The sequence below is a fragment of the Denticeps clupeoides genome, chromosome 11 (assembly GCF_900700375.1).
Source record: "Denticeps clupeoides chromosome 11, fDenClu1.1, whole genome shotgun sequence".
Taxonomy (NCBI): Eukaryota; Metazoa; Chordata; class Actinopteri; order Clupeiformes; family Denticipitidae; genus Denticeps; species Denticeps clupeoides.
Window position 1 is genome coordinate 837,284 of NC_041717.1, and position 20,660 is coordinate 857,943.

Here is a 20,660-nt window from a genome sequence, read left to right on the forward strand (position 1 = left end):
TTAGCTTGAATGGAAGACTGCGTAGACAAGGTTTGTGCAGCTCGAGTTGTCATGAAATTAGATCTTCTGCAGGTTACTGGCAGGTTCTGTTGAGATTTCCGCCATTGTTACACCGGCTAACTGTCTGCAGTGCTCGGTGATGCCATTTGGGTTACACAATGCACCTGCTACCTTCTAGTGCTTAATATGTAAAATGCTTGCTGGAGTCCCTTGTTGTGAAGGTAATCGAGATGATATAATCCATTAATCCACATGGACCCAGCACAGAGACATTAGAAACTGTTTTAAGCGCCTTCAGCAAGTGTCACTAACCCTCAACCTTGCGAAATGTGAATTTGGGAAAGCGACTGTGACCGACTTAGGAAAAGAAGTGGGTCAAGTTTGGCCCATGGAGGCCAAAGTTCAGGCCGTCATGAATTTTCCTGTCCCCACTTTGAAAAGGGAACTGCACTTTTTTTATGGATTGCTGGATTCTCTAGGTTTTTGTCCAAACTTCTCAGACATGATCTGCTGTTAACCAAACTGCTTCTTGGCAGTGCAACTTTTGTTTGGTGTCCGTACTGGGAGGAAATACAAGACAGACACCCGGATCGCAGTAGCAGTCTACCTGCGCTGCTGAAATAAACAGTAAATTCCCTCCTCTTTAACAGAGACACATTTAAACACAATAACCAGTCGGTATGTAACAGTGGAAGAACAATTTATTGCAGAATTTCAAATAAACCAAACACACACAAATCCTGATAATTATTTTACAGATTTATTTGACAAAATATTTGTCCGACAGGGATTCTATGAGCATTGAAAAAAAATCTCAAACCAAAATTAACATTTCATGTGTTTAAAGATATTCATATTAATAAATAGTTAAATTAAACATGTAAAATGGGTCAAATATAATTTCCTAATATAAGTTCACAAGTTTATGCAACAGAAATGTAATTCAAATAATAATTTAATTCAAATTCAAAATGGAACTATGTACAGTTTTAATAAGATCAATTGTACATACAGCAAAAATATAAAGTATAAAAAAGGACACAAAAAAAAAACAAAACAATGAGAACACTTTACATAAATTTACAACACTTTATACAATGCAAACAGGACAGAACTATTTTTTGTCCACTGCTGGAGAGTTGGCGCACAGTCCCAATCGGCCTCTCCTCCTCCTTCTCCTGGTCCTCGGGAATGACTGTCTCCTGGTTTACCTAGAAAGGATGGCAGAAAATGAATTACTATGAGTGCTACATATTTTCTGTGATCAAGACATACAACACACTGGACCATATGAGAGAACATTTTGCTTTAGCTCCACATGCAAAGGTATACATTTGTTAACAATAACAACAGTTCAAATTATCCACCCGACACCCACGGAACCTTCTTCTGTCAATTCTACTACCACAGCATAATAGCAGAACAAGAGGATGGGATAGAGGACCTGTTCAACAGAATAAAAGCAGGTCTGGACAGTTTTAGTCAGCAGACCAGATGAAACCCCATGTTCTGATGAGCGTCTCTCAGTCCCAATCTGCCTCTCCTCCTCCATCTTATCCAGCAGCGCCACCATGAGGCTACAGGATTACTGAATGTGTGTAAGAGTTCGAGGTTTATCCCTTGCTGAATTAATTTTTCACCAACCCACCTAGCAGTTCCTTCTTCTCAGGAGGACTCACCAGTGGAGAACACCAGAGAGCTTGCTTCTTCTGTGTATGTCGCTGAAGCTGACTGCAGCTCCCAAGTCACCTGTAGAAAGAAATGAGAGAACATTACACTCAAATTAATTGGAGTTGGAGGACCAGGGCAATACTCACCAATTTTAACCACGGTGTTGTCGTTGTTGATCTCCTTCATTTCCGCCCACGGATGAGGGCGGAATAATCCCTCGACCCACTCAGGGTTGGGGTGAGTCTATAAAAGTGGGGCGTTTAAACGCAGCGTGGCGCTATTCTCGGGCCCAGACGCGCATGTACCGGCCTGCGCACCATCTCCGCTTCATCCATGGCGCACCGCCGCGGTCCCTCCACCGGACGCCCCCTGCTCTTCACCGGCCCTCTCACCATCTTCGCTTCATCCATGGCGCACCGCCGCGTTCCCCTCCACCGGACGCCCCCTGCTCTTCACCGGCCCTCGCACCATCTCCGCTTCATCCATGGCGCACAGCCGCGGTCCCTCCACCGGACGCCCCCTGCTCTTCACCGGCCCTCGCACCATCTCCGCTTCATCCATGGCGCACAGCCGCGGTCCCTCCACCGGACGCCCCCTGCTCTTCACCGGCCCTCTCACCATCTCCGCTTCATCCATGGCGCACCGCCGCGTTCCCCTCCACCGGACGCCCCCTGCTCTTCACCGGCCCTCTCACCATCTCCGCTTCATCCATGGCGCACCGCCGCGGTCCCTCCACCGGACGCCCCCTGCTCTTCACCGCCTTGTCCTGCCTGCGGAGCCGGAGGCTGCACTCGTCCAGCGTGTCCTGCAGCCTGAAGCGCAGCTGGAACGAGGTACTCCTCCTCCTCCTCCTCGGCCCCACGACCTCCTCCACCTCCCGGAGGAGACCTGTCCAGGGCGTGGCAGCTTTAGAATGTGGGGGAGCTTTAGAATGTGGGGGAGCTTTAGAATGTGGGGGAGCTTTAGAATGTTAAAATGCTAATTTGTCAACATGTTTCAACATCACCACAGTTTAAGGGACTGCCTGACCCATCAGCCATTTTAAAAAGCTCGCCTGCTCTTACAGCTGACACAAGCTGTAGAGGAAAAGACACCCGACCTGTGACCAACACCCGGACAGGCCCATCAAAATTTCTCTTGTAAATTGTTGTTCTAGAAGCGTTCATTATTGTTATTATAATTTTTTCTGGGAAAAGGGCCTGTGCAATATATTGTAAATCATGTAGTTTTAGCAGTAGCTGTTAACAAATGCTCCCCAAGGTATGTATGTGTGTATATTTAATTATAATGTAACTGCACTGACACTGTAGGTATTTTTATTTTTGCTTCCAGGTACCAAATTCTTCAGTAGGCCTGAAGTTCTGTTATTGACTTGAGTAGTGGAACGTAAATAATTACTGTGATTTATGGCAAATTGATTATAAAATATTTTTTACTGACCTACAAAAAACTGTATTTTAAATTTCAGGTGTCTGCGTCATTTTTTACTTTTGTCTTTCGCCAGAAGGGGGTGCACTAGCCTTGACATTTCATTCATCGCTGCAGTGGTCTGGTCCTACTATGTGGATGTTGAGAAGAGATATTTTTTGTGATTGCTTTTTTTTTTCTTCTCAACATCAGTTTTGTGGATGCAGTAAAATAGTCTTGTATTCAATTTAGTGCTCTAATTCAGATAGGAACTGGTCTAAATGATGTGTTTTATGTTAATAGAATTTTTATTTGTATCATCTTTCATGATAGCGCTGTTCAACAGACAATATTTTCCTAGTCCTAATAAATACATGTGACATTTACTTATTTGCCCATCTGAATGCTTAAATTAAAGTTTTCTGGAAGGAAGAAGGGCTATAATTAACGGAAAACTTTAAAAAAAAAAAACTACTTATAAAAACCTCATTAGGGAATGTCTGGATTTTGAGAGGTAATAAGAAAGAGCTGGTTTGCTTTTATTCTATTTTTCAATATACTTATAAGAAATATAGTCATTTTCTGTAATATCACTGAACAGTAACCTTGCATTAAGCCTTGTGTTTCTCTGCAGTTCATGCTAATGAATGCACACATTCAGGGCCCTGTGTTTTATTATATTATACTACAATATGTTAAATTATATGTGAGACTAGGAAGGATGGTGTCATGGAAAGCCACACTTACTGTCAACAATCGAAAACGGTCTTTTTGGCATGTGATATTTAGATGGATGTACATCCTTGTGGACCAGAGATTTGTGGGGGCACACTACCACAGGTCCAGACTGATTGATTGGCAGAATCTTGTCAACTTCATGCAACTCAGATGGTTGTGTACATCATTCCATGCACATCCGCCCCATCGTAATGGGGCCTTTCTTGCACTCCTGCATTACTTGTTTTCCGGTTGTAATGTCTTGGATGGTTTCGCCCCCGTTAAAGGGGATTTGTAAAGCATTTGGCTTTCTCCTACACATCATAATTACAGGTCTAGTGAGGGAGAACTGGAACAATATTTAAACCATAGTTTCCAGAGAGAGGCTATTTTTGAACTTCTGCTAAAGCTACCACACTGTAAACCCAGATAAATTGGTTGTACTTAAATCATTTTTGTCAAATGATTGCCTGAAATGTTTTAAGTTATTGACAGTAGAAAAAAATATATTTCTTAGTTAAGTATGGTCAACTTAAATGTACAATGGTCAGAATTAAAAACATTTGTTATATACACTTAACTGTTTTAATTTGGGCCTGTCAGTATGAGAGACCATTTACTATTGTGCTGGGGATACGTTTTGGCTCCCTGAGGGTACCTGTTGAAGCTAGCGATCCGTTGAAGCTAACGATCTGACATATGGGATGAGTTGGTGCCGCCAACGGGGGTTTGGATAACCCGGAAAACTGAAAAAGGACGTGTTACATTCAAAGCTGCCACGCTAAGACCGTAAAATGCGCAAAAACAACGGAGAGGTCGAAGGCCTGACCTCTCCACACAAAATGACATATTGGTTTTTATTTCAGTAACTTTTTTTGGCACTTAATGCAGGTCATGTACTTTATTGTGTGAAGAGTGCTATTACTTTTATAAGTGATCGGAGTGGGAGTGGTCGAGTTATTAATGCTCAAACAGGGTAATTTTCCCATTGGAATGCATGCTAATTTTAGCATTGGTAGCATTTGTAAAATTGGGCCCCTTTTAAGTATTAAATGTAATCTTGTCTTCAGCCAGTCATTTTCGGGGGAAGTCACAGCTTGACAAAGATACAGGCCGGGGACCTTCACGAAAGACAAAGCACAAAATGGACGTGGAATTTCCCATCTTTAACAAATCACAAGCATCTGGAACTACCCAACACATCTACTGTTTGCAGATTTTTCAATGACACAGCCTGACAAAAAAATGCCCAACTCACTCTGTGGATCTTCAAGTTTCTGACTAACAGGAGACACAGAAAGTTCAGAGACTTCTCCATAACCTCCACTAGCTCAGCCCAAGACTGTGTCCTGTACACCCATGCCTGCAGGGTGTGTGTCCTTTTCTTTTAACACATCCATGAAAGGTGCCTGGGGAGCAGTGTGTGTTGATGGTGGTTTGCTCCTTCTTATTACAGGGCTGCTTCCTTAACAACAACAACATTTATATCTTATATAGCTCAAAATCACATAAAGTATGTCTCAATGGGCTTTGACAGGCCCTACAGTTAACACCCCCACACTTGACCCTTCTGCGCTCAAGGATAAACTCCACACAAAAAAACTCTAGGAGAGAGAAAAAATGAAAGGAAGAAACCCTTGGAAAGGAGTGATAGAGAGGGACCCCCTTCCAGGGTAGAGTGAGCCTGCAAGTGGTGTCAGTGCAAGGTAGAGTGATTGTCCAATAAGAGAAAAAGGCCTACAGTTGTAGAGGTGGAGAAGTCCAAAATGTAGTCCAGTGTAATGGTGTACAATACATGTCCATTATGATGCTACTGGTCGATTTGAAAATCCCTGAAGCTTTAGTTGTTATGGTGGTGGTGGCTGTGGTGACCCTCTGGTTCATTTCAGGTCTCTTCACTGGAGTCTGCCAGTAGTCTGTGTGCTTGATTCAGTATCTCTGAGAAAACAAACAGAAGCAGCGGCAGACGGTGACATTGTACGACTGATACTGAAATGTGTCGTTATAGTGGTATTTCTGCATCGTGCATTGAGATGATATTTCTTATTCTTGCAATATTTCTAACGTGAAAGAATGCTATCCTAGAGATATTATCTATCGAATGAGAGAGCTGCATCAATGAGTAAATAGTAAATAGGGTGGTAGTAGCTAGTGGGTAACACAGTCGCCTATGAACCAGAAGACCCGGGTTCAAATCCCACTTACTACCATTGTGTCCCTGAGCAAGACACTTTACCCTAAGTTGCTCCAGGGAGACTGTCCCTGTAACTACTGATTGTAAGTCGCTCTGGATAAGGGCGTCTGATAAATGCTGTAAATGTAAATGTAAATGTAGGACACCTAGATCCTTTACTTCAGTATTGCTGATAAATACAACTGTGTGTTGTCACCATAGCAATGAAAGCTAATACCATGTTTGCGAATGACGTCACCTAAAGGTAACATGTATAAGGAAAATAGCAACGGACCAAAAACAGAACCTTGTGGAACACCAAACTCTACTTTACTATGTGAAGACGAATCACCATTGATGTCCACAAACTGATACCGATCGGTCAGATATGATCTGAACCAGACAATTGCTATTCCTAATATCCCAACAACATTCTCAACATCCTGGCAAGGTGAATAGCGTGGTCAATAGTGTCAAACGCTGCACTCAGATCAAGCAGGACAAGCAGCGAGATGAGGCCCTGATCAGAGGCCAACAGCAGGTCATTAAACACGCTGTCTCAGTGCTATGATAAGGTCTAAATACCGATTTATATAGTTCATGGATATTGTTAGTGTTTAGGTACGCACTCAACTGCTGGGCTACGACCCTTTCTAAAATTTTTGATATAAATGGAAGGTTCGATATTGGTCTATAATTTGAAACTATAACTATATCTATAACCACTAGGCCACATACTACCTGTATTAATAGTTAAGTATTTGGATGACACAAGGACATTCTAAGGACATGTCAACAGCAGCAATATCTCCTTAGGCGATAACAAGAACATACTCGGGACATTTTACTACTTTTTACTACTACTACTGAATTTAATACCATCCCAACTGTAAGGCACGGAGGTGATTTTAAATACAGTAACGGGTTGCAGGTGTATCCTGGAAGTAGCCAATTTTTTGTAGGATTTGTCTGTGAATTTATGGTTATTGCTGATGTAGTCTCATTCTTATAAAACATAGAGTACAATCAGTGTAATGTTAATGTGTTTCAAAATATCCAATAATCAAAACAGAATGACTGTGTGAATTGAAAGATCTGTAATTCTAGAACTTGAACTGAGAATGGATTACCAGTGTGACACAGTGAGAAAGATCAGAGATCCTGTTTTTCAGTATTTTCTCAGTGTGTGTGTATGTGAGTGAGTGAGAGAGAGAGAGAAAGACTGACAGCCAGACAATAATCCTTATGCAGGATTTTATCTACTTGCTTTATTAGGTACTGAGTGAAGACAGCTGTTATGCAGCATGGTGAGAAGACACTCTGTGATTGGCTACTGCTGTTTAGGGTGGCAGAGTTTCTGATCAAAGTGGTCGTGGGCTGGGATGTAAGGTGCTTTGGACATGCAGTCAGCGATGTGCTTATCACACTCACAGATGAACATCTGACAGGCGTTGTTTTGGGCTGGGTGAGGAAAGGGAGAGATGCTGATTCATTCATTCAGACAAAGTTATCATCTCTCTACACAGTCTACACTGTGAATCATTTTACATACTCTGAATCCTAAATACAGAATGCTTTAGAATCGTATCTTCATGAAGCATTCAGCACACTAATACAATAAAGAAAAATATGTTGTAATACTGTGATTGAATGCACATGAATTATTATAATTAATAAACAAGACCCATACATAAATATGTGTAGCTATGTACTAATAAATCTAACTAAAAATAATTTTAAAAATATTTCACAGTTTGTTCTGACTAGCTGAGAGGACTTCTGGAATCAAAGTATCAGCGTTGCTACATTTCCACAAATATTTTGGCTGCCACATTTAAATGAAGATGATCGTCTGTGATTTAGATTGTAGAAATAATAAAAAATAATAAAAACAATACAAGTACATATGAATGCTGTATAATAATAATTAAATACCTTAGGTATTGAGGTATTGCGCCACGCACGTATACACACCCCACACACACACACAGAGTACCTGTAAAGAAGGCCACTCACGCAAGCATGTGATGGTCTTTGTGGTGTGGTCGCACTCATAGTAGTAACCGTGTGTGTAGGGGTTGTCCAGGTCCAGTGGGGACGCGCAGGCAGGGAGGTTCATGGCTGCAGTGTAGCAGTGGTCATGATTCTCACAGCACCTGTACACACACAAGTGCAAAATCACACACAAAGAGTATGGTTTTAATGCACTACCGCTACTCACTGACCCCTGACCTGTCCAACTGGTCCACAGCAACACCAGAGCCTCCTTTACCACAGTAGCAACCATAATCACCAAAGTCAATAAGTGGATAACTCTTGGGCAGAACACATTCAATGAGCTCACGCAGGTCCCACAGAGAACGACGGGTACGAGGGACACCAGCCAGCACTGAAACACACACAAACACGTACACACACACACACACACACACACACACACACACACACACACACACACACACACACAGTATTAGCCTACAATACTGTACGATGCACTGTCATGAACGTGTGACAGGGAACAGAAGAACACATTGGACTCACATCAGAGAATTTTAATATAAAACAGTGCCAATACAGCAACAAGTAATGATAGTGCATGCATGAAATGACCACCAACAGAGCAACAACAGGATACAGCAAGGACACTTTTATACTAGTCCTAACTTATCAACAATATTTATGTGGAATGAAGATGCATTTATATTGTTACTCACAGACAGGCAGGCAGACGCTGAACAGCAGGATGGCGTGAAGGGCCTTCATGTTTAATCTGTTGAACACAATACATAATTCCTGAAGTCACGGGGCCTAGACATTATCTTCTCTCTCTTCTTTCTCGCTCTCTCTCACACACACACACACACACAAACACACACAGCTGTAGGGATCTTACCTGGGTGAAGCACACAGGTGCCAGGCTGAAATCTGCTGCATATTTATAAGCAAAGCTCAGTTGGTGGGCGTGGTCACACATACAAACCCTTTTAAAAATGTAGACAAGGTTAAATATTTTGTGGGGATATTTGTGTGTGTAGGTGTATTTAATGTGTTTTTGAGCATTAAGCTGTTAATTGGATAATTTGGATAATCCTTTTTAATCAATTGCCACAAAGTATTTAGCAATATATATTGTCCATGCCAAATCATATTATTATTTCAGAGCCATAACTAAAAATACAAGAGTACACCTTAAAATGAGCAGATCACCAGTTTTCCTACACTGTAAATCTTATTTGTCATTAGTAATAAACTTCATAAAATTAAACAATTAGAAAGCAAAACACACACAGATTAAATAAGAAAGTGTTAATTTTGTTAAATGAATGGTGACTAAAGATCTGATAGCTAAGTATTCAATAAAAATACCTAATAATTCAATACCTAAAAAAATACCTAAAAAAATACCAAATAATTCAATAAAAATGAACCAGTCTGATTTATAGTGGTTGTACTGGATCATCTTAGTTTGGTTTTCCTTGTAAATAAATTCTAATTACAGTTATTCAGATATTCACTAAATAAATGGCTATTGTAATCAGAATTTTTAAGAGGAATCTGTCTTAGGTGATCCAAAGGTATCAAAAGTCTCCTGCCCTTGTAACCAACCAGCAGGACAGGGAATGAGAATCCCATGCTGATTGAGTCAATTACTTATGAATACATTTTATGGATATATTGATTATCAAATAAACAGTAAACTATACTGTTCATTCTGTATAGTGGGATAAGGCCCAGATCACCTTTATCGCCACCTTTACATCATGTGACCATGTGTAAATATGGAAAAAGTTTGTTTTAGATATTAAATAGATTACAGCACTGAGAGATGTTGCTCAGTTAAAGATCAAAGTAAAGTTCTATGTCACTTTCTGATCAAATCCCATCACTCGAAACTTTATTACAGTCTGATGAAACTGCATGAACTCATGAAACTGCATGAACTCATGAGCCTATAAATTAAATTTCTCTCATTTATCAGAGCTGAGTGAACTGGGAAAAGTCAGTACATTTGTCTGATGCATCTAAATGTCCAGGATTTTTAAAAAGGAACATTTTTATTAATATTACAGACAGTATATGTTCAGTACTTGCCTGAGATATTGCACAAACCTACAGGATGCAGGATGAACATCTTCCAGTTTGTTCGATTAGATTCTTAGAATATTATATATTAATTATGTTTTTGTTATGGGGAATTTTTAAGTCTGAATAGACAGTATAGATACAAATGCCAAATACATGAACAATAACTCATTATTTAGACTTTGGACTATTGTGTCTCTAAATCTAAACTGTTTGAAGTTGAAGTTGTGTTTTCCTGTGTCCAGTTCTAACCAACTGTGATGAATGTGCACAGAATAGCTCCTCCAGCAGCAGCTCTGCAAGGGCATCCTGAGCTCAAGGACACATAGCTTTGACCCTATCAGAGCACCAGAGCACCATGATGCAGTGCAGGCCAGGCAGATACGCTATCTGAACCTCACATGTGGCTCAGAGTTTTCCAAGACTGGTGCTAATGGGCAAATGTCCAGTCACTCACTGCCTAGTGTTTGATCAGATTATCAGGACGTCAGAGGTCACCGCGGCTTTGGGGTTGTTTTTGGAGGTGAAATAAAAACACAAGGCAGAAGAATATACACTGCTCAAAAATAAATAAATAAAGGGAACACAAAAATGAGACATCCTAGATCTGAATGAATGAAATATCTGGATTTGGGCTGATTCTACAGGCTGATTCAACTTTGCTGTAATCTCCTTAAAACAAGTCAAAATGAGGCTCCACATGCTTGCATGACCTCCCTACAATGCCTGGGCATGCTCCTGTTAAGGTGGCAGATGGTCTGTAGAGGGATCTCCTCCCAGAACTGGCATCAATGCCATTGTCTTGCAGGAACAGCTGATATACTCCAGCCACATGAGATCTAGCACTGTCTTGCATTAGGAGGAACCCACTGTCAATCCAGTGGTGAATTTGCCAATCTTGGTGATCCCTGGCAAATGCCAAACTTGCTGCACAGTGTTTGGCTGTAAGCAGAACCCCCACCTGTGGACGTTGGGCCCTCATACCACCCTCATGGAGTCTGTTTCTGATCGTTTAAAGAGACACATTTGTGGCCTGCTGGAGGTCATTTTGCAGGGCTCTGGAAGTGCTCTTCCTTGCACAAAGGTGGAGGAAGCGGTCCTACTACCTGAGCCACTTGTGTGGGTTGTTGTTACATCCCTGGTCTAGGGTCAGGGACATAGCAAATGGGAAAAGGGAGAAGACTTCAAATGACTTGATTGCACTTAGGTTAACCGTTTATTGCAAACAAAGTTATATAAACAGACAAAAGACACACAAAGCGGTTCTGGTCAGTTGAGTTGTGATTCGAGTCTGTGTTATTTTCTTGTCTTCTGGTCACAATCCTTCACTTCACACCACACACTTCTTGTCCCAAACAGACACCATTTTGAGCCCTCTGTCGTATTACAGCCCACCAATCACGACAGAAAGGGAGACAAGTCCAATCATGGGCTGATGAGGAGCCACCCTGCAACAATACAGAGAGAGAGAGAAAGAGAGAGAGACAGATACACAAACAGAACATACACATGCCATGGGACGTCACAGTTGTAGACTTAGTCTCAGTGGTGATACTGCTAGAAAGAACCACCAGGAATCTGAACCTATTGAAGAGAGTACTTGTGGTGGAAAATGCAGAATATTTGGATTATAATGGATTGCTGACAGAGTACAGTGACCTTTTCCAAGGTCTTGGATGTCTTCCTGGACAGCACACAATCAGAGTGGATACGAACGTGCCATCAGTCATCAATCCGTGTCGGAAAGTGTCATTCGCTCTGTAAAAACCACTGAAAGAAGAGTTGGACAGGATGGAAAGACTAGGAGTGATCGAACGGATAAATGAACCAGCTGACTCGGTGAGTTCACTAGTCATAGTCAATAAGAAGAATGGGAAAAGAGTCTGCATGCATCCGAGACAGTTGAAGAGAGCTATAAAGAGAGAGCATTTCAAACTTCCCACTAGAGAAGAGATAATGTCTCACAAATAAATAATGTTCACAAAAACACTTACTTATGTGTCATGGGCAGAATCGCGTTGCTCAAATACAGCATGTATCTCATAATCCATATTGCAAAATATCCAAGATAGCATTGCTGTCCATGTCGGAGTCACAAAAAATGCCTCCACACGTGAGTGAAATGTGGCGTGTTGCCTAGTTTTGGTCCCAAGTGCAGGATTGGAAGAGAGCGGTCAATCATGTGGGTCTCAGACACACGCAGCAAAAATATGTAAACAGTGGTTATACAACAAAAATAACCTGCATAAAAGCGTCCAGCAGTAGGGCCATTTTGCGTAACACCAAATATCATTTTAAACCTTAAGAGTGTGTAGAATTTGAACAATTAGTTAAACAATAAGCTAGTAATAAAGCAACAAAGTTTAAACATCCCAAACATGAAAACACTCAGTCTATTGGCAATAATGAAGTGGGGGAGAGATGTGGAGGTACCATGAAGCAGTTTTGGAACACTGCCAGCATGTTCAGGAGAAGTCCCATCCATGAAAAGCAGAGAGGCCTTTTTGTGGGTCTGTAGCTGGCGTCTCCACACGCGGCATTAGAATCGCTGTTCAAAGCAGCGCTTTATTCATAAAAACGTGTGTTTTTATGTTACAAATGCAGGCGAACTATGGCCCACATGGCCTTGTAACTTTCCTCTACCTCCACCCTGTCTATGCGGTGCAGAACTCTGGAAGCATCAGTGGGTAAGTTCACTCCACTCTGCCCTCAACTAAAGTTTTTTTAATAATCAAATGTTCCTGCGTCGCAAGATGCAACGAATCGATTTTGAAATTCGTTGCCAACTCTTTTAGTAATAATTTTTTACCAATTCGTTGTTGCAGCCCTACTGTGGTCTTTGCCCCTGGTCACGGCCTGGGCTGTGTATGCTGATATAGTGCCGCTGATCAACCCGATCCCATGAGGCAAGCTGGAGATGGTTATGTGCAACCTGCAGATGCTCAACCTTCTCCAAATGTTCTTTAAACTGATTTACCGTGCCAGCACAGTGTCATCACCGTAATCTGCCCAGGACATCAATCTGATGTGATTCATGTCCCACTGTAGCCTTGTAGTTATGCTCATGCACCAATTTCTGTGCCTCTACGAGTGAGGCTGGATCTCTATTCATCACTTTGTAAGCCAGGTTCTGTTTTTTTTAAACCTTTCTGGAAAGCATCTGCAGCTAATTGGTCTTGCAGTGTGTCAGGGTTTCTTTAAGCAAGGATATGTGTTCAGGAAGTGAGCATACATAACACATTGCAGCACCACGGAGGCATTCATGGAGTTTGTCTACTCCTTTAGCACCATTCCAGCCATATTTATGAGCCAGCTGCTCAAATGGCAACAGCAACAATTCCCAAACCTCCTTTCCATAAAATGTAGTCATTTTTGGCCTGGGACCATTGAATGCACTGGAGTGCCCACCCTCTCGGTGCGGCAGACTACTGCAATAAACCCTGGGAGGTGCAGCAGTGATTCGCTGGTAATCCAAATCTGGTGGGCCTGCATCTCACGCCCTCTGCTGGATGACTTCAGTATATAATGACTATATCATGGGTCAGTGCACAATGTATTTTGTCTAGTTTTGGGTGTTATTTCATTTTGAACACTGTGAATCCCAGAAGGTTTGCAATCTCATCTCTCTGTGTACTTGTATATGGTGAGGTCTGTTTGGCGTGAGCTGGTGTTACTTCCAAGGACTTCCTGAATTTCCTCCAAATTAAGAATTACCCAAACTCAAATGTAAGTTATGACTCCCTCTCTTATCCCCTGTGCAGTTTGTGTAATCCTCACTACTCCATCAGTAGTGAGGATTTTACATGTGGTAAGTGTAGAAGACTAGCCAAAATGACAGAGAAAACAGTGCCCTCCGGACAGCAGGGCAGTTGGGTGACGGCTCGGCGTAAAGCATACAAGCTACTGGGGTGACCCGCCAAGCTCCCCCACCACCAGGCCGCCACTCACCGTTTCACGTTCAGATCCACTTCTCCCTCCTCAGCGAGGGACCAGCAAACCACCGGCTCTAGTCATTGGCGACTCCACAGTTAGAAACATGAGGATAGCGGCACCGGCAAATAAAATCCTGTGTTTTCCTGGAGCCAGAGCGCCCGACATCCTCGCAAATTTAAAAACGCTGGCAAAAAAAACCATAGATATTCTAGTATGGTGATTCATGTCGGCGTTAACGACGTCCGGCTACGCCAGTCGGAAATAACTAAAGATAATTTTATAGAGATGCTTGAACTGGCTAATGTGGGGTGGTAGTAGCCTAGTGGGTAACACACTCGCCTATGAACATGAAGACCCGGGTTCGAATCCCACTTACTACCATTGTGTCCCTGAGCAAGACACCCTCAGTTGCTCCAGGGGGGACTGTCCCTGTAACTACTGATTGTAAGTTGCTCTGGATAAGGGCGTCTGCCAAATGCCTTAAATGTAATAAAAGTAAAGTAATCTTCACTGGCCCATTACCGCAGTTTCGGCGTAGCGACGAGACCTGTAGCAGGATCCTCGCTATAAATCGCTGGTTGTCGGAGTGGTGCCCAAAAAATTAAGTGGGTTTTATTAATAACTGGCCATCATTTTGGGAGAAGCCTGGTCTTTTTGGGCGAGATGGCATTCACCCCAACTGGGCGGGCGTCACTCAGTTATCTAAAAATCTGGCTCATAGTCTTACAACCAAAAAATGAACCTGACTCGCCAGAGCCGAGACCAGGCGGCAGACAGTCTGGCTTAACCGAGTGTCTGCCATTTGCGTAGAGCTGCAACCCAGCTTGTACAGTATTGACACTGTATCTTTACCTCGCTGTATTAAAACAAGAGATACAAGAAACATTAAGATTAATATTAGTCTGTAATGAAATTATTACAGATCAGGGGTTTGATGTACTGTGCCTGACCAAAACTTAGTTAAAACAAAACAAATTTGTAGCATTAAACGAGTCTAGCCCTCCTGGATACATGTACACCAACCTCACTTAACTGGAAGAGGAGGTGGCGTTGCAGTGATTTATAATGATACCCTTGATATTACTTATAAACCCGGACATGGATTTAACTCTTTTGAGATCCTCTATACCAACATAAACCATGTAGTCTTGCAAAAATAAAGTTAATTCCATTGATTATTATTCATAGACCCCCTGGACCTGTGAATTTACAGACTTTGTTTCCAACCTGCCTGTGGATAAAGCCCTAATTGTCTGTGACTTTAACATCCACTGTGATAAATTAGAAGACTCGCTAGAAGAACAGCATTCCTGTAAATAACAACAACAACATTTATTTCTAGATTATTACTAGATTCAGTTGGAGTTAATTAAAATATAACAGGACCTACTGATGAAGGTGGTCACACGCTCGATCTTGTACTGACCTTCGGTTTAAATATAGAAGAAATAGTCACTCTTCCGCAATCTGAAATTATTTTAGATAATTTCCGTATCGCTTTTAAAATATGCCTTAGACACAATAAGGCTGTCCCTGTAACTACTAATTGTAAGTTGCTCTGGATAAGGGCATCTGATAAATGCTGTAAATGTAAATGTAAATTGTCAATGCCATAAAACAGTATACAAAGGTACTGACTTAGGCGAGTAGCGCAGAGTACAGATGCATCGGTCCTGAAGTGTCACCTTAGTCTTCAGTTTTACTATTCATACTTGTGGTGAAATGTGTGTATGTTTAAAAGAAATCCATGAAAAGAATTAACGTAAAGAGGACTCTGTAAATATATACAGGAAGAATTCAGAATGAATCCTAAAATTCTCAAAACTCGCCTGAAGGCTCTACATACTACGAAACAACCTTCTTATTAGCGTGGCAGCCACAAATGCAAGACATGGCCTTTTTTGCCTTTTTCCCTATTTCCTATGTTTTCCTGACAACTGTTGGTGATAGCAACACATCCAATATGTCAGATTGTGTGTCTTGGCGAGGAGCAGAAAACCTCTTCCTCTGCTCAATAGTGAACGGTACTTTTTACACTTTGAACACGATTTGTGGGCGGGCAGCATGACCTACCAAAACAAACAATATGTCATCTTGTGCGGAGAGGTTAGCCTCAGGGAGCCAAAAACGTGTTACATTTACATTTACAGCATTTATCAGACGCCCTTATCCAGAGCGACTTACAATCAGTATTACAGGGACAGTCTCCCTGGAGCAATTTAGGGTTAAGTGTCTTGCTCAGGGACACAGTGGTGGTTAGTGGGATTCGAACCCGGGTCTTCTGGTTCATATGCGAGTGTGTTACCCACTAGGCTACTACCACCCTGGTGTTCTCAGCACAATAGTGCCGTTGAGTGGATGAGGATCTGTGATAGCCCATTGATTTAGGTAGAGACAAGAAAAAGGAGACTGGAAAGTATTCACAGTACATCACTTTTTCCACATTTTGTTATGTTGCCGCCTTAATCCAAAATGGATGAAATAAATTTTCTCCTCAAAAATCTACTCACAACACCCCATAATAACAATGTGAAAAAAAGTTTACTTGAGGTTTTGCCTAATTTATTAAGGCAGTTCAGTCTGGCTGATTGTACAGAGATGCAGAAATTTTTCTGTAACCTTCCCCAGATTTGTGCCTGGAGACAATCCAGTCCCAGAGGTCTACATATAATTCCTTTGACTTCATGCCTGGTTTGTGCTTTTACATGAACTGTCAGTTTTTTTCTTCAGGTGGAGTCCAATTAAACAGACAGAACTTAATTTCATAAAGAAGAAATAGAGTTTATTAAATGATTAAATATTGATTCAAATGGTTATAAAAATTATATTATAATAAAAGATCTTGTTTAATTGTGGACTTCTTGCTTGTTTTGGGCAGGTTTGTGTCAATGACAAAATTAATGTAAACTCATAGGAGATATTTTTAGGAACTTCATTAAATGCAAAAAATTAAACATTTTCATGTTTTTTTTTTTAAGATTGGAGAGGAAGCTAGATATAGAGGAAGGAGTAGCTCAGTATCCTGCTGGATAGCCTCCTTTCCTGGGGTCCGACTCTGCGCAGATTTGCTCTCCTTGACGGACTACAGCCTGGACCACTGCTCCTGGGGTTATCAGAAGCTCTGTTACATGGTTTTTCTGGGTCAGGCCATCAAGTACACTCTGCACACAAAATGGAGTTCAAGTTACAGTTACACAAATAGCTTGTTTTTCAGCCAAATAAATCATTGTGAAGTGTGAATGTTCCCTACTGAGCATTTAAACAGTCCAGAATTCATAGTACTCTCCATTTGATTGTACAGTTTAGGTAAAACGTGTAAACACTCTTGTTATAATGGCAGGTTCTTGGGATGTAAAAATGACACCACAATAAATAATTTCAAACCACCCTGTAGGATGTGCATGATATAATGAAGTTTTAAATCAAAAACAAAAACCAACTGGCATGGGGACCAAAACATAAACAGGAATGGGAGCCTTGAAAACGAATACGCTGGTGGAACAGTGTATGGATAGTGAACAGACGAACATACAGAGATGTATTCATATCTTGAGTGATAAAAGAGTGAATGGGGCAAAGGCTTAAGTAATGGAACACTAATTACACTACCGTAAATTCCGGACTAGAGAATGCACCTGGATATAGGCAGCACCTACTAATTTGTTAAAGAAAAGGAATTGTACATAAGTAAGCCGCACTTGTCTATAAGCCACAGGTGTCCCCATTGAAACATGAGATAATACCGGAGCAAGATGTAACAGGAAAGATTTTAAAATAATTGCTGAAATTAAATGCTGAAAATGCCTTCATCCTCTCTGCATTCTGACTGGGAACTCTCCTCTCCATCTCAAGAGTACCTGTACAGTATTTGAGGTAAAAGGGGAGTGCCTTAAAATCACATACATATGAAAACTGTTACAGTGAGTTTCATTGGTCCACTGTGACTTGTTCTGTAATTGCATTGGTCTGATGTAATGAGGTTAAATGTGTTGGTGGCAGGAAGCTAGTTGGCATATAAAAATCCAATTTACAATTTACCTTATAAACTGTAAATATCCTAGATTGTGTCTTTTATTTAATTCAACTTTTTTTATCTCGGTTGAACTCTAGTTTAAATGTGTATCTGCTGGTTAAAATTATCTCTGTGTACTTGTATAGTGACAATAAAAGGTATGTGTCAGGGTCCCTGCACTGTGCCCATGTTCGAACCCGCAGCCACTGAGGTCAGAGTGCTTCTTAAATAGCAAGCAGCCATCTTGGTGGTTGCTCGCTCATCAATGTGGGTATTGCCAAGCCTGCCTACCATTCTCAAAGCGTGTGAACAAAGTAAAAAAAAGTAGTGTTGTCAGGATTGACTGCAGCTGTGCTCAACACCGGTGGCCAATCCTGACAGCGCTTAAATGCCGGATGTTTCCGCCCCTTCCAGGTCTCCGGCATTTTCGTGAACTTCATTTGGCAACCGTGTGTATGTTTGTGATTTGAGTTCTGGCAATCGCCACACGCCTACGGGTTTGTTTCAGTTCTTTATTTACGTTAAACTGTTTTCGGCCACCGCACCATTGTTTCTTTGAGTTTATTGTTATAATAAAAACCCCCTTCCCAGTATGTCAGACCTCTGCGCTTCCTTTCCCCGTAAGTCCGTAGTCGTGACAGAATGCCGGAGACCTCCCCAAAAGCGCAGAGGTAAGAAGCAGAGGAGAAAATGCACCGCGAAGGACGCAGCCCGGCGCGGCGAAAGCGGACGCTAGGGGAGAGACGCGACACCCATTCTGGTGGAGCGTTTTCTCCCCGAGAAGCCGTGGTACGCGGCGCCGCGTGATGACGTCACCCCCGGGAAACTCCACGAAACCCGGAAGCGACAATGTCGGCGGGTGAGTGGGCGGAGCGAGGACGTTGGCGTTGGGAGCAGCGAGGAAGTGACGTGGGCAGCGAGCGCAGAGGATGTGACCCCCATGATCTTCGCCATGTCGAGCCAAGAACTCTGCGCTCTGCTGGCAAGGCTCCCCGTGGACTGGGACGACACGGACGATGACGAAAGCACGGGAGACGAGAGTTGGGCTCCGCCCATCGCGCCAGTCTGCGATCGTTGCAAGGTCCGTGGGGACCCACGTCACTTCCAGGGGGGTGAGAAGCGACAACGGCGGCGTCCCTCCAGCGAGGAGGTGGGCAGGCTCCAGCCCGAATGGCCAGAGTACTGCCCATGGGAGTTGATCGCACCCTGGGTCCAGGATGTCCGCAGGGTGGACGACCCTCGGAGTCACCGGTGGGAGGACACGGATGACGTGAACGACAATGACGTGGATTTTCGTTGGCCAGTCGGGGCCGGGATGGCTCCGCCCAGCGTGCGCGTCCGAGATTGTCGGACGTCCGTGATGACCCACGTGACTTCCGAGGGTACGAGGTCGACACGGACTACGACGAGGATGACAGCAATTGGGCAGTCGGTGCCGGGATGGCTCCGCCCATCGTGCCCGTCCATGATTGTTGCGAGGTCCGTGGAGACCCACGTCAGTCCCAGAGGTGCGACAACAGTGAGGAGCAGGACAGTGATGCGGGGGGTAAGCTGGTGGAAGAGGGCGACAGGAGGTCGCCAGCCAGCAACTGCACTGCCGGAACTGCCTCACAGGGAAGATGCCCTCCCAGCTCCAGTCGCCGACCCGCCTTCCCTCTGCTCAGACGTTCCCCAGCTGAACGGCAGCGCATCACTAGCGCCCCCGCATGCTGGAGAAGACGTCCACCACCCCCCACGCCACACGCCCACCACCATCTCCAGCGACGTGCCCAGCCCCATGTGGGACAGCCCAATGGTCCCAGGACCCTTCAGTGGGGCAGCAGACACGGATGAGATCACCACCATCCTCACGTGTCTGACTGGGTCAGCATGGGGCTGGAGCGCAGCCCTCTGGCAGCAGGGAGAGACCGGCAGGAGTTTTTGGGACTTCCAGCAGAGACTGAGGGCAGAGTTTGATCGGCCAGAGCCTGAGCCAGGGATCAAACTCTGCCCCTCCACCACATCCAGCGCCAGTCAGGATCCGGGGCAAGAAGACCAAGCACTGGCGGGCGACGAGAAGGTCGCACCTCCCGAGATCCTGGCTGTGCCCCCTGAGGAGGTCCCGGACAGCCCAGAGAGGGAGCCAGACGACCCTCTCTTCTGTCTGTCTCTGTCTGTGTGTGTGTGCGTGGTATATGTGTCCGTATGTCGCCCCCACTTTCCCTCTTTGTGTCCACCAGATGGCGACCCAGCAGAGCCAAACCCCAGGGAGGGAGTTGCCAACCTGACTGCACCGGTCCAAGGCGAGGTGGACGAGCCCCAAGGTACCCCTAAGTCCAGCCGCGGGGGGTGCTCCCCTAAAGAATTTTTTGGGGGGGTGCAGTTCGGGTTGGGGGCTCCTCCTGAGGGGAGGGTAGGTGGGGAAGCGATTGAGCTGGGTCCTCCGGTAGCCGGTGAGGAGGGCGGGCCATGCGGGACCACGCCGGGGAGCCAGGCCGAGGGTCCGGGGCCGCCATGCGGGACCACGCCGGGGAGCCAGGCCGAGGGTCCGGGGCCGCCATGCGGGACAACGCCGGGGAGCCAGGCCGAGGGTCCGGGGCCGCCAAGTGGGACCACGCCGGGGAGCCAGCCCGAGGGACCGGGGCCCCCACGCCTGACCACGCCGGGGAGCCAGCCCGAGGGACC

The 20,660-nt window shown here is 43.9% G+C and overlaps 3 protein-coding genes and 1 long non-coding RNA gene across 11 annotated transcripts in view; 1 reads left to right on the forward strand and 3 right to left on the reverse strand.

The window, feature by feature from the left end:
* Positions 1 to 683: 683 nt before the first annotated feature.
* Positions 684 to 2,726, reverse strand: LOC114799252 (uncharacterized). 4 transcript variants are annotated; one of them, XR_003751206.1, is made up of 3 exons: positions 1,818 to 2,726; positions 1,680 to 1,749; positions 684 to 1,211 (listed from the first exon to the last, which is right to left on the reverse strand). It is a non-coding gene; the product is annotated as an uncharacterized LOC114799252 (long non-coding RNA). The 4 variants fall into 4 exon arrangements; XR_003751205.1 differs by having other exon boundaries at positions 1,649 to 1,749; XR_003751204.1 differs by having other exon boundaries at positions 1,680 to 2,726.
* LOC114799250 (proline-rich receptor-like protein kinase PERK10) lies at positions 1,690 to 18,383 on the forward strand. 2 transcript variants are annotated; one of them, XM_028995729.1, is made up of 2 exons: positions 1,690 to 2,504; positions 16,963 to 18,383. In XM_028995729.1, exons 1-2 carry the CDS (start codon positions 2,156 to 2,158, stop codon positions 16,977 to 16,979), a joined length of 366 nt encoding a protein of 121 aa, XP_028851562.1. In that variant the 5' UTR covers positions 1,690 to 2,155; the 3' UTR covers positions 16,980 to 18,383. The 2 variants fall into 2 exon arrangements, with proteins under 2 accessions (XP_028851562.1, XP_028851561.1); XM_028995728.1 differs by lacking the exon at positions 16,963 to 18,383 and adding an exon at positions 3,140 to 3,536.
* Positions 7,277 to 8,791, reverse strand: pla2g1b (phospholipase A2, group IB (pancreas)). Its single transcript, XM_028995730.1, has 4 exons — positions 8,683 to 8,791; positions 8,201 to 8,357; positions 7,985 to 8,124; positions 7,277 to 7,429 (listed from the first exon to the last, which is right to left on the reverse strand). The coding sequence occupies exons 1-4, from the start codon at positions 8,729 to 8,731 to the stop codon at positions 7,299 to 7,301; spliced, it is 477 nt and encodes a 158-aa protein (XP_028851563.1). The 5' UTR covers positions 8,732 to 8,791; the 3' UTR covers positions 7,277 to 7,298.
* The window catches only part of ggt1a (gamma-glutamyltransferase 1a), a 41,051-nt gene continuing 37,135 nt past the window's right edge, over positions 16,745 to 20,660 (reverse strand). For all 4 annotated transcript variants that reach the window (XM_028995722.1, XM_028995725.1, XM_028995721.1 and 1 more), the window contains one exon: positions 16,745 to 17,145. In XM_028995722.1, the coding sequence (XP_028851555.1) occupies positions 16,999 to 17,145 (147 nt within the window). In that variant the 3' untranslated portion in view covers positions 16,745 to 16,998. The remainder of the gene's footprint in view (positions 17,146 to 20,660) is intronic.